This window comes from Lonchura striata, chromosome 32 (genome assembly GCF_050655825.1).
Source record: "Lonchura striata isolate lonStrDom1 chromosome 32, ASM5065582v1, whole genome shotgun sequence".
NCBI classification, from domain to species: Eukaryota; Metazoa; Chordata; class Aves; order Passeriformes; family Estrildidae; genus Lonchura; species Lonchura striata.
In genome coordinates, this window is record NC_140734.1 from 6,967,397 (window position 1) to 6,984,714 (window position 17,318).

Genomic DNA, 17,318 nt, shown 5'->3' on the forward strand with positions numbered 1-17,318 from the left:
AAATCCATTCCAGACACTCGAGCCTCTCCGAATTCATTCCCTGGATCCATCTCAGACCCCCCAAAAATCCATTCCAGACCCCCAAAATCCATCTCAGACCCCCAAAATCTCCCCAAAATCCATCGCAGAGCCCCAAAATCCCCCCAAAAATCCATTCCAGACACTTGAGCCTCTCCGAATTCATTCCCTGGATCCATCTCAGACCCCCAAAAATCCATTGCAGAGCCCCAAAATCTCCCCAAAATCCATCTCAGACCCCGAAAATCCCCCCAAAAATCCATTCCAGACACTCGAGCCTTTCCGAATTCATTCCCTGGATGTTCTTGGACCCCCAAACCCCCCAAACCCCCCCAAAATCCATCGGAGCCCCCCAAACCGGGCGCTCGCCCCTCGGGCGCCGCCGCGGCCGCGCGGAGCCTCCGGCGCTCCTCGGGGCCGGCGGGCCGGGGCTGCGGAGCGGGGGCAGCAACCGGGAAATCGAGGCACGAACCGGGGGAACCGGGAATCCCGGGAATCCCGGGAATCCCGGGGCTCTCGGGGCTCTCAGTACTCCCGGGAATCCCGGGGCTCCCGGTAATCTCGGTAATCCCGGGGCTCTCGGGGCTCTCAAGGCGGAGGCGGCGCCACCGGCCGCGGAGCCTCCGCGGCGCCGCGCCCCGCTCGAAGCGGCGCTCGCCCTCCCCCGGTCCCGTCCCTCCCCCTCCCCCGGTCCCGTCCCTCCCCCGGTCCCGGTGCTCCCCCGGTCCCGGTCCCGTCCCTCCCCCTCCCCCGGTCCCGTCCCTCCCCCGGTCCCGGTGCTCCCCCGGTCCCGGTCCCGTCCCTCCCCCGGCCCGATCGGCCGCGGGTCCCGCGGCGAGCCCCGGGAACACGGCGGGACGGCGGCCGGAGGCTGAGAACCAGCGGGATTCCCAAAATTTCCACCGGGATTCCCAAAATTTCCAACGGGATTTCCCGAATTTCCAGCCGGATTTCCAAAATTTCCAACGGGATTCCCGAGGGTTTCAGCCAGATTTCCCGAATTTCCAGCGGGATTTCCCGGGCTTCCAGTGGGATTCCCAAAATTTCCAGCAATATTCCCAGGATTTCCATCCAGATTTCCCCAATTTCCAGCGGGATTTCCCGGGTTTCCACCGGGATTCCCAAAATTTCCAGCCGGATTTCCCGAATTTCCAGCGGGATTTCCAGCAATATTCCCGGAATTTCCAGCAGGATTCCCAAAATTTCCATCAATATTCCCAGGATTTCCAGCCGGATTTCCCGAATTTCCAGCAAAACTCCTGGGATTTCCAGCAATATTCCCTGGATTTCCCGAATTTCCACTGAAATCCCCTGAATTTCCAGCAATATTCCCAGGATTTCCAGCGGAATTCCCGGAATTTCCACTGAAATTTCCCGAATTTCCACGGAAATTCCCGTTTTCCCCCCTGAAATCCCCATTTACCCCCCTGGCACCCCTGAAATTCCCATTTCCCTCCCTAAAATCCCCATTTCCCCCCCCGAAATTCCCGTTTTTCCCCCTGAAATCCCCATTTTTCGCCCCGGCACCCCCAAAATTCCCGATTTCCCTCCCAGAATTCCCGTTTCCCGGCCCGGAATTCCTGTTCCCCGACCTGGCATTCCCATTTCGCTCCCAGCACTCCCGATTTCCCTCCCGGAATCCCCATTTCCCCCCCCGGCATTCCCATTTTTCCTCCCGAAATCCCCATTTTTCCTCCCGAAATTCCCATTTTTCGCCCCGGCACCCCCGTTTTCCGCCCCGGAATTCCCGTTTCCCCCCCGAAATCCCCGTTTTTCGCCCCGGAACCCCCGAAATTCCCATTTTTGCCCCCGGCAGCCCCATTTTTCCTCCCGAAATCCCCATTTTTCCTCCCGAAATTCCCGTTTTCCCCCCCGTTTCCCCTCTCCCCGCGGATCGCCGTTCCCGGCCGCTGCCGCTCCACGTTCCAGAGGCGACCCCCGCCCCCGGCCCGACCCCCGGCCCGACCCCCGCCCCTGTCGGGACTGTCGCGACCCCCGGTCCGTTCCCGACCCCCGGCCCGTTCCCGACCCCCGCCCCTGTCGCGACCCCCGCCCGCCCGGGCCGCCCGGCAGGCGCGGCAGCGGCGGCAGCCCCGGGAAAATCGGGAATCCCGGGAAAATCGGGAATCCCGGGAGCTCCGGGAACCCCGGGAAATTCGGGAATCCCGGGAAAATCGGGAATCCCGGGAATTCCGGGAGCTCCGGGAACCCCGGGAAATTCGGGAATCCCGGGAAAATCGGGAATCCCGGGAATCCCGGGAGCTCCGGGAACCCCGGGAAATTCGGGAATCCCGGGAAAATCGGGAATCCCGGGAATTCCGGGAGCTCCGGGAAATTCGGGAAAATCGGGAATCCCGGGAATTCCGGGAACCCCGGGAAATTCGGGAATCCCGGGAATTCCGGGAGCTCCGGGAAAATCGGGAATCCCGGGAATTCCGAGGGGTCCGGGAGCTCCGGGAACCCCGGGAAATTCGGGAATTCCGACAGGCTCGGGAACTGCGGGACCTCCGAGAAGTTCAGGAATTCCGAGAGGTTTGGGAAATGCGGGAATTCCGAGAGGTTCGGGAATTGAGGGAAATTCAGGAATTGCGGGAAGTTCGGGAATTCCCGGCGCGCGGGGAGGGCAGGGAGCAGGGGGAGGGGCGGGATCCGCGGTGGCTCCGAGGGGATTTGGGGGAATTCCGAGCGAATTTGGGGGAATTCCGAGCGAATTTGGGGATTTCGGGCGTTTCCCGATGGGATTTGGGGATTTCCCGATGGGATTTGGGAGTTTCCCGATGGGATTTGGGAGTTCCCCGATGGGATTTGGGAGTTTCCCGATGGGATTTGGGAGTTTCTCGATGAAATTTGGGGATTTCCCGAGGAAATTCGGGAGTTTCCTGACGAAATTTCAGAGTTTCCCGCTGAAATCTGGGGATTCCCTGACACTATTTGGGAGTTTCCCGACGAAATTTGGGAAATTCCCAATGAAATCTGGGAGCTTCCCGACGGAATTTGGGCGTTTTGGGAGTCTCTTGACGGAATTTGGGGATTTTGGGAGTTCTCCAACAAAATCTGGGAGTTTTCAGACAAACTCTGGCCGCTCCCCAACGGAATTTGGGGATTTCGGGAGTTTCCCCCCAAAATTCTGGCGTTTTCCCCAAAAATTCCGGCGTTTCCGGACGGATTTGGGGAGCTCCAGGCGGCTCCTGCTGAAATCCGGGAGTTTCCTCCCGGAACGTCGGAATTCCGGGGTTTTTTGGCCGCAATTCCCGAATTTTCCTGGGGGATTTGAGGTGTTCCCGATGATTTTGGGGCGTTTCCCCGCTGGAATTTCCCGAATTTTGGGGTTTCCGGGCGTTTCCCGCCGGGGTTTTCCTCCTCCTGCTGCTCCTGCCGGGAATTCCCGCCGGGATTTGGGATTTTGGGCTGGAATCTGCTGGATTTTGGGGTTTTGGCCCCAAGAGCTGCGAGTTTGGGTCGGAATCCGTCGAGATTCGGAATTTTGGGTCGGAATCCGTCAAGATTTGGGATTTCATCCTGGAATCCGCTGGATTTTGTAATCCTGATCTCCAGAGCTGCGAGTTCGGCTCGGAATCCGTCGAGATTTGGGAATTTGGGTCAGAATCCGTCGAGATTTGGGATTTTGGGTCAGAATCCGTCGAGATTTGGGAATTTGGGTCAGAATCCGTCAAGATTTGGGATTTTGGGTCGGAATCCGTCGAGATTTGGGATTTTGGGTCAGAATCCGTCGAGATTTGGGAATTTGGGTCGGAATCCGTCGAGATTTGGGAATTTGGGTCGGAATCCGTCGAGATTTGGGATTTTGGGTCGGAATCCGTCGAGATTTGGGAATTTGGGTCGGAATCCGTCGAGATTTGGGATTTTGGGTCAGAACCCTCCGGATTTCGGAATCCCGGCCCCAGGAGCTGCGAGTTTGGGTCAGAACCTTCCGGAATTGGCCATTTTGGCTCGGAACCGTCTGGAATTTGGGATTTTGTTCTGGAATCCGCTGGATTTCGGAACCCCGGCCCCAGGAGCTGCGAGTTGGGGTCAGAACTGTCCGGAATTTGGGATTTATGCTCAGAATCCATTGAGATTTGGGACTTTGTTCTGCAATCCGCTGGATTTTGGATTCTTGACCCCAAGAGCTGCGAGTTGGGCTCGGAATCCATTGAGATTTGGGATTTTGTCCCGGAACCCTCTGGAATTTGGGATTTCACCCGGGAATCCGCGGGATTTGGGAACCCCGGCCCCGGGAGCTGCGAGTTGGGGTCAGAACCCTCTGGAATTTGGGATTTCAGCCGGGAATCCGCGGGATTTGGGAAGCCCGGCCCCAGGAGCTGTGAGTTCACCCCGGGACCCTCCGGAATTTGGGATTTCAGCCGGGAATCCGCGGGATTTCGGAACCCCGGCCCCAGGAGCTGTGAGTTCACCCCGGGACCCTCCGGAATTTGGGATTTCAGCCGGGAATCCGCGGGATTTGGGAAGCCCGGCCCCGGGAGCTGTGAGTTCACCCCGGGACCCTCTGGAATTTGGGATTTCACCCGGGAATCTGCTGGATTTCGGAATCCCGGCCCCAGGAGTTGCGAGTTGGGGTCAGAACCCTCCGGAATTTGGGATTTCAGCCGGGAATCCGCGGGATTTGGGAAGCCCGGCCCCGGGAGCTGTGAGTTCACCCCGGGACCCTCCGGAATTTGGGATTTCAGCCGGGAATCCGCGGGATTTGGGAAGCCCGGCCCCGGGAGCTGCGAGTTGGGGTCAGAACCCTCCGGAATTTGGGATTTCAGCCGGGAATCCGCGGGATTTGGGAAGCCCGGCCCCAGGAGCTGTGAGCTTGGCTCGGAACCCTCCGGAATTTGGGATTTCAGCCGGGAATCCGCGGGATTTGGGAAGCCCGGCCCCGGGAGCTGTGAGTTCACCCCGGGACCCTCCGGAATTTGGGATTTCAGCCGGGAATCCGCGGGATTTGGGAAGCCCGGCCCCAGCAGCCCCGCCGCCGCCCAGCTCAGCCCCGGCCCCGGGCCCCAGCCCCCGGCGGGGCTCTCGGGGTCGCGGGGCCGGTGCAGCTGCGGCCGCGGCCGCCCGGGGCCTTCCTCCTCCTGCTCCTCATCTTCCTCCTCCTCCTCCTCCTCATCTTCCTCCTCCTCCTCCTCCTCCGCCTCCTCCTCCTCCTCATCCTCCTCCTCCTCCTCCTCCTCCTCCTCCCCGTCCTCCCGGGGCCCCAGCGCGGCCGCCAGCGCGGCGCAGAGCCCGCGCAGGATTCTGCGGGCGGAGCGGCGGGAGGCGCCGGGGCCCGGGCGGAGCCGCCGCCGGCTCCACTCGCGGCCGCGGCGGCGGGAGGAGCGCGGGGAGGGCGGCGGCGCGGGCAGCAGCGCCAGGCGCAGCGCCCAGAGGCGGCGGCGGCGGCGGACGAGGAGGAGGCGGTGCAGGAGCGCGAGGCGGCGGCGGCGGCGGCGGCGGCGGAGGAGGAGCAGGAGCAGGAGGGACAGGGAGGCGGCGGCGGCCGCCATGGGCGCCGCCATTTTGGGCGCGTACGGGCGGGGAGAAGGGCGCGGTGCGCATGCGCAGAGGCCGGCTCCCGCCGCGCGCATGCGCAGAGGCGGGTTCCCGCCGTGCGCATGCGCAGAGGCCTGTTCCCGCCGCGCGCCAGTGTTCGCACAGACCGCCCCGCTTCGCGCCCCGACCAATCAGAACCCGCCAGTGCTTCGCCCCGCCCGTGATTGACAGCGAAACGAACCAGTCGGGTGTTTCAGAGCAATGATTGACAGCCCGCCGAGCCAATCAGCGCGCGTTTATTGTGGGATGTACAGAGCCAAGCCAAGCAGGCGGCGGCTCCCAAAAATTCCCCCCAAAAAATCCCCCCAAAATTCCCCCCGGGATTTAAGGGGGGAAAATATGGGGGGAGGGGGTGAGGGGTCGTACCTGTCCCGGGGGAGGGGAAACTGAGGCACGGAGGGGTTCCAGAGGCAGAAAAATTCCTCAAATTCCCAAAAAATTCCCGCCGGGATTTTTGTACCTTCCGGGGGGGAAACTGAGGCACGGAGCGGTTCCACTGAGAAATTCCCCAAATTCCCGGAATTCTGGCGGTTGTACCGCGATGGAAGAGGGGGGAAACTGAGGCACACGATGAGAAAATTCCCAAAATTTCTGGAATTTGGGGGCATTCTGGAGCCTTCGGGGGTAAACTGAGGCACGGAGCAATTTTGGGGGTTCGATCCCGATTTTTGGGAGGCAGATGGAAGCGCGAAGTGATTCCATGGGGAAATTCCAAAGAATTCCTCAAATTCCTGGAACTTTCTGGGGAAATTCCTGAAATTTTTAGGGGAAAGTCCCGAAACCCCTGGGAATTTTCGGGGGTCCTGTCCCGTTTCCTCGGGAAACTGAGGCACAAAATTATTCCACAGGGAGACTCCCCAAATCCCTGGCATTTTGGGGCTCCTATCCCAAATTTTTTGGGTAAAAAGGATGGAATCCATGGGAAAACTCCCCAAAGTCCTGGAATGGAAAGAAGGATTGAATCCATAGGAAAATTCCTGAAATTCCTGGAATCTTGGGGTAAAAAAGGATTGAATCCATGAGAAAATTCCCCAAATTTCTGGAGTCTGGGGGCTCAAATCCCAAATTTTTTGGGGAAAAAAAGGATTGAATCCATGGGAAAACTCCTGAAATCCATGGAATTTTGGGGCTCAAATCCCAACTTTTGGGGAAGAGAGGATTGAATCCATGGGAAAATACCCCAAATTCCTGGAATTTTGGGGCTCAAATCCCAAATTCCTAGGGAAGAATGGATTGAATCCATGGGAAAATTCTGCAAATTCCTGGAATTTTTTTTTTTGGGGAAAAAAGAGGATTGAATCCATGGGAAAGTTCCCCAAATTCTTGGAATTTTGGGGAAAAAAAAGGATTGAATCCATGGGAAAACTCCTGGAATTCCTGGAATGGAAAGAAGGATTGAATCCATAGGAAAATTCCCGGAATTCTGGGGGTTTTTAGCTAGGGGGAAACTGAGGCCCAGAGGACGATTCCAGCCCCAGGATCCCCATTTTCCACGGGATTTTCTCCGGGATTTTTGCGTTTTTCACGGACACCGAGCCCCGGGGACGGGAATTCCACGGAAAGCTCCGCAATCCTCCCAGGGGTGCCGTTCCCGGGCCCGAGGCGGCGCCGCTCCGGCAGCGGGGGATGCCCGACGACTCCTTCTGCCTCTCCATCCTGCGGGAAAAAACCGTCTCAGACTGGCGGAGATTCCCCGTTTGCCTGAACTTTTCCTGATTTTTTTCCCCCATTTTTTTTCCTGATTTTTTCCCCCATTTTTTCCGATTTTTTCCCCCATTTTTTCCGATTTTTTCCCCCATTTTTTCCGATTTTTTCCCCCATTTTTTCCATTTTTTCCCCCATTTTTTTCTGATTTTTTTTTTCCCATGTTTTTCTGATTTTTTTTCCGATTTTTTCCCAAAGATTCCCGGCGATCCCAAAGGCTCCCGGCGGCCCCGCGGGCTGCGGTGATGCCAAAGATTCCCGGAGTTCCCAAAGACTCCCGGAGTTCCCAAAGATTCCCGGAGTTCCCAAAGGCTCCCGGAGTTCCCAAAGATTCCCGGAGTTCCCAAAGGCTCCCGGAGTTCCCAAAGGCTCCCGGAGTTCCCAAAGATTCCGGAGCTCCCAAAGATTCCCGGAGTTCCCAAAGACTCCCGGAGTTCCCAAAGGCTCCCGGAGTTCCCAAAGATTCCCGGAGTTCCCAAAGACTCCCGGAGTTCCCAAAGACTCCCGGAGTTCCCAAAGACTCCCGGAGTTCCCAAAGACTCCCGGAGTTCCTGGAATTCCCAAAGATTCCCGGAGTTCCCAAAGGCTCCCGGAGTTCCCAAAGATTCCCGGAGTTCCCAAAGACTCCCGGAGTTCCCAAAGACTCCCGGAGTTCCCAAAGATTCCGGAGTTCCTGGAATTCCCAAAGATTCCCGGAGTTCCCAAAGGCTCCCGGAGTTCCCAAAGATTCCCGGAGTTCCCAAAGACTCCCGGAGTTCCCAAAGACTCCCGGAGTTCCCAAAGACTCCCGGAGTTCCTGGAATTCCCAAAGATTCCCGGAGTTCCCAAAGGCTCCCGGAGTTCCCAAAGACTCCCGGAGTTCCCAAAGATTCCCGGAGTTCCCAAAGATTCCCGGTGATCCCAAAGATTCCCGGTGATCCCAAAGATTCCCGGAGTTCCCAAAGATTCCCGGAGTTCCCAAAGGCTCCCGGAGTTCCCAAAGATTCCCAGAGTTCCCAAAGATTCCCAGAGTTCCCAAAGATTCCCGGTGATCCCAAAGATTCCCGGAGTTCCCAAAGATTCCCGGAGTTCCCAAAGATTCCCAGAGTTCCCAGAGATTCCCGGTGATCCCAAAGACTCCCGGAGTTCCCAAAGATTCCCGAAGTTCCCAAAGACTCCCGGAGTTCCCAAAGATTCCCAGAGTTCCCGATCCTTCTATTCCCTGCTCCGAAACTTTTCCCCTTTTGTCCCCGGCCCCACCCCGGGACGGCCCCGGCGGGAGGAGCGGGACCGGGAATGGGATCGGGATTTGGGAATGGGATCGGGGATTTGGGAATGGGATTCGGGATCGGGGATTTGGGATCGGGATCTGGGATTTGGGATCGGGATTTGGGAACAGGATTTGGGATCGGGATCTGGGATTTGGGAGCGGGATTTGGGATTTGGGAATGGGAGCAGGATTTGGGATTGGGATCGGGGAGGGGAGCGGGACCGGGATTTGGGAATGGGAGCGGGATCTGGGATTTGGGATCGGGAACAGGACCGGGAACGGCCCCGGCGGGCGGAGCGGGACCGGGAATGGGATCGGGATTTGGGAATGGGATTTGGGATCGGGATCTGGGACTTGGGAATGAGATCTGGGATTTGGGAATGAGATCTGGGATTTGGGAATGGGATTTGGGACCGGGATCTGGGATTTGGGATCAGGAACAGTCCCGGTGGGCGGAGCAGGACCGGGATTTGGGAATGGAATTCGGGAGTGGGATCTGGGATTTGGGAATGGAATTGGGGAGCGGGACCGGGATTTGGGATGGGAATGGGATTTGGGATCGGGATCTGGGATTTAGGAATGGGATTTGGGATTGGGAACTGGGATTTAGGAATGGGATTTGGGATCGGGATCTGGGATTTAGGAATGGGATTTGGGAGCGGGATCTGGGATTTAGGAATGGGATTTGGGATTGGGATCTGGGATTTAGGAATGGGATTTGGGATTGGGAACTGGGATTTGGGATTGGGATCTGGGATTTAGGAATGGGATTTGGGATGGGAATGGGATTTGGGAGCGGGATCTGGGATTTAGAAATGGGATTTGGGATTGGGAACTGGGATTTGGGATTGGGATCTGGGATTTAGGAATGGGATTTGGGATGGGAATGGGATTTGGGAGCGGGATCTGGGATTTGGGAGCGGGATCTGGGATTTGGGATGGGAATGGGATTTGGGAGCGGGATCTGGGATTTAGGAATGGGATTTGGGATGGGAATGGGATTTGGGAGCGGGATCTGGGATTTAGAAATGGGATTTGGGATTGGGAACTGGGATTTGGGAGCGGGATCTGGGATTTGGGATGGGAATGGGATTTGGGGCCAGGATTGGGATCGGGGATGAGATCCAGCCCCCTCCCGACCCTCCCAAACCCCGAATTCCCCACAGAATTCCCAAATTTTGGGGTTTTTAGGGACTCCCCCTCCACAGAGAACCCAAATCCGCAGGGAAACCCCCATCCCCCAACCCCCTACATCCCCCTACCCCCCCACAGACCCCCCGACCCCCACAGCCCCCCCCCGATCCCAAATTCCCGTCGAAATTCCCGAATTTTGGGGTTTTTTGGGAATCCCCCTCCCGGAGCGGTCCCGCCGCGGGCCACGTGACCGCCGAGGCCACGCCCACCCCTCGGGCCACGTGACCGGGCCCGCGCGCGCGCCGGCCGCCATTTTGTTTTGGCGGGAAGCGAGGCGCGCGTGAGGCGGGGCCGGTCCCGCCGCGTCGTTTTTTGAGGGGAAAATTGAAGTTTTGGGGCGTTTTCAGCCCCGCAAAGGTGAGGGAGGGGCAAGGGGCGTGGGCAGGTCGCTGGAGGAAGCGGCTGTGGGGAGCTGAGGGGTCCGAGCCCGCCCCTCAGTGCCAGCGGAGGGGGTTTATGGCGGGGGTTCACTTTCCCCATTCCCGGGGGGTTTATGGCGGGGGTTCACTTTCCCCATTCCCGGGGGGTTTATGGCGGGGGTTCACTTTCCCCATTCCCGGGGGGTTTGTGAGTGGGGGGAGGGTTCACTTTCCCCATTCCCGGGGGGTTTATGGCGGGGGTTCACTTTCCCCATTCCCGGGGGGTTTGTGAGTGGGGGGGTTCACTTTCCCCATTCCCGGGGGGTTTGTGAGTGGGGGGGTTCACTTTCCCCATTCCCGGGGGGTTTGTGAGTGGGGGGGTTCACTTTCCCCATTCCCGGGGGGTTTGTGGCGGGGGTTCACTTTCCCCATTCCCGGGGGGTTTGTGGGGGGGGTTCACTTTCCCCATTCCCGGGGGGTTTATGGCGGGGGTTCACTTTCCCCATTCCCGGGGGGTTTGTGGGGGGGGGAGGGTTCACTTTCCCCATTCCCGGGGGGTTTATGGCGGGGGTTCACTTTTCCCCATTCCCGGGGGGTTTATGGGGGGGGGTTCACTTTCCCCATTCCCGGGGGGTTTGTGGGGGGGGGGGCTTCATCCTCACGCCTTAAATCGGGCTTTGGGGGGGTTGAGATGCCCAAATCCGCCTCTCTGTGGGATTTGTGAGGGAAAAGCCTCCCCCCACCCCTTAAATTGGGGTTTGGGGGGTGTGAGAAGCCCAAATCTGTCTCTTTGTGGGATTTGTGAGGGAAAAGTTTTCCCCCCACCCCTTAAATTGGGGTTTGGGGGGTGTGAGAAGCCCAAATCTCCCTTTTTGTGGGATTTGTGAGGGAAAAGGTTCCCCCAACCCCTTAAATTTGGTTTCGGGGGATTGAGAAGCCCAAATCTCCCTTTTTGTGGATATTGTGAGGGAAAAGCCTCCCCCCACCCCTTAAATTGGGGTTTGGGGGGTCTGAGAAGCCCAAATCTGTCTCTTTGTGGGATTTGTGAGGGAAAAGTTTTCCCCCCACCCCTTAAATTGGGGTTTGGGGGGTCTGAGAAGCCCAAATCTCCCTCTTTGTGGGATTTGTGAGGGAAAAGTTTTCCCCCCACCCCTTAAATTGGGGTTTGGGGGATGTGAGAAGCCCAAATCTCCCTTTTTGTGGGATTTGTAAAGGAAAAGGTTCCCCCCACCCCTTAGATTGGGGTTTGGGGGGTCTGAGAAGCCCAAATCTGTCTCTTTGTGGGATTTGTGAGGGAAAAGTTTTTCTCCATGTCTTAAATTTGGTTTGGGGGGTTTGAGAAGCCCAAATCTCCCTTTTTGTGGGATTTGTGAGGGAAAAGTTTTTCTCCATGTCTTAAATTTGGTTTGGGGGGTTTGAGAAGTCTCCAAATCTCCCTTTTTGTGGGATTTGTGAGGGAAAAGGTTCCCCCCACCCCTTAAATTGGGGTTTGGGGGCTGTGAGAAGCCCAAATCCACCTCTCTGTGGGATTTGTGAGGGAAAAGCTTCCCCCCACCCCTTAAATTGGGGTTTGGGGGGTCTGAGAAGCCCAAATCTGTCTCTTTGTGAGATTTGTGAGGGAAAAGTTTTTCTCCATGTCTTAAATTTGGTTTGGGGGGTTTGAGAAGCCCAAATCTTCCCTTTTGTGGGATTTGTGAGGGAAAAGGTTCCCCCCACCCCTTAGATTGGGGTTTGGGGGGTTTGAGAAGCCCAAATCTCCCTTTTTGTGGGATTTGTGAGGGAAAAGGTTCCCCCAACCCCTTAAATTGGGGTTTGGGGGATGTGAGAAGCCCAAATCTCCCTTTTTGTGGGATTTGTGAGGGAAAAGTTTTTCTCCATGTCTTAAATTGGGGTTTGGGGGGTGTGAGAAGCCCAAATCTGTCTCTTTGTGGGATTTGTGAGGGAAAAGGTTCCCCCCACCCCTTAAATTTGGTTTCGGGGGATTGAGAAGCCCAAATCTCCCTTTTTGTGGATATTGTGAGGGAAAAGCCTCCCCCCACCCCTTAAATTGGGGTTTGGGGGATGTGAGAAGCCCAAATCTGTCTCTTTGTGGGATTTGTGAAGGAAAAGTTTTCCCCCCACCCCTTAAATTGGGGTTTGGGGGATGTGAGAAGCCCAAATCTCCCTTTTTGTGGGATTTGTAAAGGAAAAGGTTCCCCCCACCCCTTAAATTGGGGTTTGGGGGGTTTGAGAAGCCCAAATCTCCCTTTTTGTGGGATTTGTGAGGGAAAAGGTTCCCCCAACCCCTTAAATTGGGGTCTGAGAGGTCCCTTGGTGTGATCCAGGGGCGTTTGGGGATTTTTTGGGGGATATTTCAGGGTTTTGGGGGGTCTGACCCCACAAGTGATTTTGGGGTCCCACCCCCTCAGTTTTTCCTTCTCAGGGAATTTTGGAATCCTTCCTTTTTTTCTTGAGGAAATTTTGAAGTTTCTACCTCTCATTTTTCCATTTTGAGGGAATTTTGGGCTCCCTCTCCTTTCCCTGAAGGAATTTTGAGGTTTCTACCTCTCATTTTTCCATTTTGAGGGAATTTTGGGCTCCCTCTCCTTTTCTTGAGGGAATTTTGGGAATTCCACCCTTATTTTTCCATTTTGAGGGAATTATGGGCTCCCTCTCCTTTTCCTGAGGGAACTTTGGGAATTCCGCCCCTCATTTTCTTTTTTTGAGGAAATTTTGGGAATCCCACCCCTCACTTTTCCATTTTGAGGGAATTTTGGGAATCCCACCCCTCACTTTTCCCTTCTGAGGGAATTTTGATCTCCCTCTCCTTTTCCTGAGGGAATTTTGAAGTTTCTACCTCTCATTTTTCCATTTTGAGGGAATTTTGGGAATCCCACCCCTTACTTCTCCCTTTTGGGGAATTTTGAGCTCCATCTCCTTTTCCTGAGGTAATTTTGAAGTTTCTACCTCTCATTTTAGCATTTTGAGGGAATTTTGAGCTCCCTCTCCTTTTCCTGAGGTAACTTTGAAGTTTTTACCTCTCATTTTTCCCTTTTGAGGGAATTTTGGGCTCCCCCCATTTCTCATGAGAGAATTCTGGGACTCCCACCCCTCACTTTTCCCTTTTTGAGGGAATTTTGGTCTCTCCTTTCCCTGAGGGAATTTCGGGGCTCCCATGCCCCATTCTCTCCTCTGGGGGGTCGCAGCCTGGAGAGGCCCCTCCAGAATCCCCCTTTTTCCCAGTTTCTCCCCATTTTTCCCCACTTCTCCTTATTTTTCCCTGCTTTTTCCAGTTTCCTGGCCATGGCTCTCCGCCGCTCCCCCCGGCTCCGTGCCTCGGGCTCCTCCGGCAGCGCTCCGGGATCGGGATCGGCCCCTCCGAGCAGCTCCCGCGGCAGCCCGTGAGTCCCTGGCGACCCCAAACCCCTCCAGTCCCATTTCCCACTCATTCCCAAAAATTTCCAGCCCTTTTCCCTTCATCCCAGCTCCTTTTATCCCGGTTTTTCCTAATTCTCGCTCCGTTTTCCTCAATTTCCCCCCACATTTTTTCTGCTTTCCAACGTTTTCCCCACTTTATCCCCATTTTTCCCACATTATCCCCATTTTCCCCACTTTATCCCCATTTTTCCCACTTCATCACCATTTTTTTTCTACATCCCAGCCCCTTTTTATCCCATTTTCCCTAATTCCACCACCGTTTTCCCCCATTTTCCCTTTTTATCCTATTTTTCCTAATTCCAGCCCCATTTCCCCCCATTTTATCCCATTTTTCTTATTTCCAGCCCCATTTTACCCATCCCAGACCCATTTTCCCGAGCTTCCCCCCATTTTCCCCAGTGTTCCCCCATTTTCCCCAGTTTTCTCCCCATTTCTCCCTTTTTTACCCCATCCTCACCCTTTTTAATCCCATTTTCCCTGTTTTTTCTCCATTTCTCCAGTTTGTTTCCCATTTTCCCATTTTAATCCTATTTCAACCCTTTGAATCCCATTTTCCCCAGCCCTATGTAATTTTCATGAGCTTTCTCCCCATTTTCTCAATTTTTTTCCCCATTTTAACCCCATCCCAACCCTTTTTAATCCCAATTTCCTGTATTTACTCCATTTACCACAGTTTTTTCCCCATTTTCTCCAATTTTTCCCAATCCCGACCCTTCTAAATCCCATTTCCCTCAATTTTCTCCCCAGTTTATCCTGGCTTTCCCCATTTCCTCCATTTTTACCCCATCCCGATCCTTTTTAATCCCGTTTTCCTCAGTTTTCTTCTCATTTCCCCCCATTTTCTCCCATTCTTACCCCATCCCAACCCTTGTAAATCCCATTTTCCCCAGTTTTCTCCCCATTTCCCCAGTTTTATCCCCATTTTCCCCAGTTTAATCCCCATTTCCCCAGTTTTATCCCCATTTTCCCCAGTTTTCTCCCCATTTTCCCAGTTTTCTCCCCATTTCCCCAGTTTTCTCCCCATTTCCCCAGTTTTATCCCCATTTTCCCCAGTTTAATCCCCATTTCCCCAGTTTTATCCCCATTTTCCCCAGTTTTCTCCCCATTTCCCCAGTTTTCTCCCCATTTCCCCAGTTTTATCCCCATTTTCCCCAGTTTTATCCCCATTTCCCCAGTTTTCTCCCCATTTCCCCAGTTTTATCCCCATTTTCCCCAGTTTTATCCCCATTTCCCCAGTTTTATCCCCATTTTCCCCAGTTTTCTCCCCATTTCCCCAGTTTTATCCCCATTTTCCCCAATCCCATCCCATTCCCCCCACCCCATCCACCTTGTATCCCATCTCCCCTTTTTCCCATTCCCCCCTTTTCCCAGCTCAGCCCCAAAATTCCCGTTTTCCCCCCAAAATCCCAGCAGGGAATTCCTGGAGGATTCCGACTCCGGCAGCGACTTCGAGCCGTCCCTGCGCCCCCGGAGCAAGCGGGGCCCGCCCCAAGGAGCCCGCGGCAGCCTCGTAATTCCCAAAATCCCCTTTTTTCCCCCCAATTCCCGCTGCTTTTCCCGATTTCCCTGATTTTCCCCGATTTTTCCAGATTTTTCCCGATTTTCCCTGATTTTTCCTGGATTTTCCCCGTTTCCCGCAGGCCCCGAAGCGCTCCCGCCTCTCCAGCAGGGATGGGAAGGATCCAGAGCAGAATTCCCTCTTCGAGGCCGTTTTTTCGGGAAAAGTGGCCATGGAGGTACCAGAAATAGGGAAAATCCCCGGAATTTTCAGGATTTCCCCAAAATTCCCTTTTTTCCCTCTCAAATCTCCATTTTTTTCCTCAAAATTCCCCTGTTTTTCCTCTCAATTTTGTATTTCTTCATTGAAATTCTTGATTTTTCCTCCAAAATTTTGTTTTTTCTGTCAAATTTTTTCTTTTGACCCGATTTTCCCTGTAATTCCTCTTTCTCCCCTTGAAATTCCCGGATTTTTTTCCCCTTAAATTTCCATTTTCTTCTTGAAACTGCTTTCTACCTCTGAAATTCCCATTTTTCTCCTGAAATTCCCACTTTTCACCAACATTAATTTTATTCCCCTGAATTTCTCCTTTGTGGGGTTTTCCCACAAAAATTTTTCCCCCAAAAATTTCTGTTTTTTCCCCCAACATTCCTGTTTCTTCCCCCAAAATTCTATTTTTTCTCCCCAAATACCCATCATCCCCCGAAAATTCCCATTTTAAACTCCGAAATTCCAGGTTTTTTCCCCGAAAATTCCTATTTTTTCCATCCAGAATTCCAGGTTTTCCCTCCCAAAATTCCAAGTTCCCCCACCCTCCCGAATTCCCATTTTTTCCCCAAAAAATTCCAGGTTTTCCCTCCAAAATTTCCATTTTCCCCCTCCAAAATTTCAATTTTTTCCCCCCAAAATCCTGTTTTCCCTTGAAAATTCCCATTTTACCCCTCCAAAATTCCAGGTTTCCCCCCAAAATTCCCGATTTTTCCTCACGGAATTCTGTTTTTTCCCCAAATCCCGTTTTTTCGCCCTGTTTTTCCCGCGCAGCCGCTGGTGGACGAGTGGCTGGAGCGGTACCGGCAGGACCGGGAGGGCGCCTTCCTGGAGCTGCTGAACTTCACCGCGCGCGCCGGCGGCTGCCGCGGTCAGGAACGGGCTGAAAAACCGGGAATTCGGGAAAACCGGGAAAAAACGGGGAAAAACGGGAAAAAACGGGGAAAAACGGGAAAAAACGGGAAAAAACGGGGAAAACGGGGAAAATGAGTGAGAAAATGGGAAAAACGGGGCAGTTCCTGGAGCTGCTGAACTTCACCGCGCGCGCCGGCGGCTGCCGCGGTCAGGAACCGGCCGGAAAAACGGGAATTCGGGAAAAAACGGGGGGAAAACGGGAAAAAACGGGGGGAAAATGGGAAAAAATGGGGAAAATGAGTGAGAAAATGGGAAAAACGGGGCAGTTCCTGGAGCTGCTGAACTTCACCGCGCGCGCCGGCGGCTGCCGCGGTCAGGAACGGGCTGGAAAAACGGGAATTCGGGAAAAAACGGGAAAAAACGGGGGGAAAAACGGGGAAAAACTGGAAAAAACGGGTGGAAAATGGGGAAAATGAGTGAGAAAATGGGAAAAATGGGGCAGTTCCTGGAGCTGCTGAACTTCACCGCGCGCGCCGGCGGCTGCCGCGGTCAGGAACGGGCTGAAAAACCGGGAATTCGGGAAAAACGGGAAAAAACGGGGAAAACGGGGGAAAACGGGAAAAAACGGGGGGAAAATGGGGAAAATGAGTGAGAAAATGGGAAAAATGGGGGAGTTCCTGGAGCTGCTGAACTTCACCGCGCGCGCCGGCGGCTGCCGCGGTCAGGAACCGGCCGGAAAACCGGGAATTTGGGAAAAAACGGGGGGAAAATGGGAAAAAACGGGGAAAATGGGAAAAAACGGGGGGAAAATGGGGAAAATGAGTGAGAAAATGGGGAAAACGGGGCAGTTCCTGGAGCTGCTGAACTTCACCGCGCGCGCCGGCGGCTGCCGCGGTCAGGAACCGGCCGGAAAAACGGGAATTCGGGAAAAACGGGGGGAAAAACGGGAAAAAACGGGGGGAAAAACGGGAAAAAACGGGGGGAAAATGGGGAAAATGAGTGAGAAAATGGGAAAAACGGGGCAGTTCCTGGAGCTGCTGAACTTCACCGCGCGCGCCGGCGGCTGCCGCGGTCAGGAACGGGCTGGAAAACCGGGAATTCGGGAAAAAACGGGGGGAAAACGGGAAAAAACGGGGGGGAAATGAGTGAGAAAATGGGAAAAATGAGTGAGAAAATGGGAAAAACGGGGCAGTTCCTGGAGCTGCTGAACTTCACCGCG

The 17,318-nt window shown here is 54.8% G+C and overlaps 1 protein-coding gene across 7 annotated transcripts in view; it reads left to right on the forward strand.

The window, feature by feature from the left end:
* The first annotated feature begins 9,877 nt into the window (after window positions 1–9,877).
* STAG3 (STAG3 cohesin complex component) overlaps window positions 9,878–17,318 on the forward strand; it is a 50,642-nt gene continuing 43,201 nt past the window's right edge. For 4 of the 7 annotated variants that reach the window (XM_085564295.1, XM_085564292.1, XM_085564294.1 and 1 more), the window contains exons 1-5: window positions 9,906–10,060; window positions 13,335–13,442; window positions 14,890–14,989; window positions 15,120–15,215; window positions 16,019–16,115. In XM_085564295.1, coding sequence (XP_085420421.1) covers window positions 13,345–13,442; window positions 14,890–14,989; window positions 15,120–15,215; window positions 16,019–16,115 — 391 coding nt within the window. In that variant the 5' untranslated portion in view covers window positions 9,906–10,060; window positions 13,335–13,344. Of the gene's footprint in view, window positions 10,061–13,334; window positions 13,443–14,889; window positions 14,990–15,119; window positions 15,216–16,018; window positions 16,116–17,318 lie in introns of all 7 variants that reach the window. The other 3 variants (XM_085564297.1, XM_085564299.1, XM_085564293.1) reach the window with 3 other exon arrangements.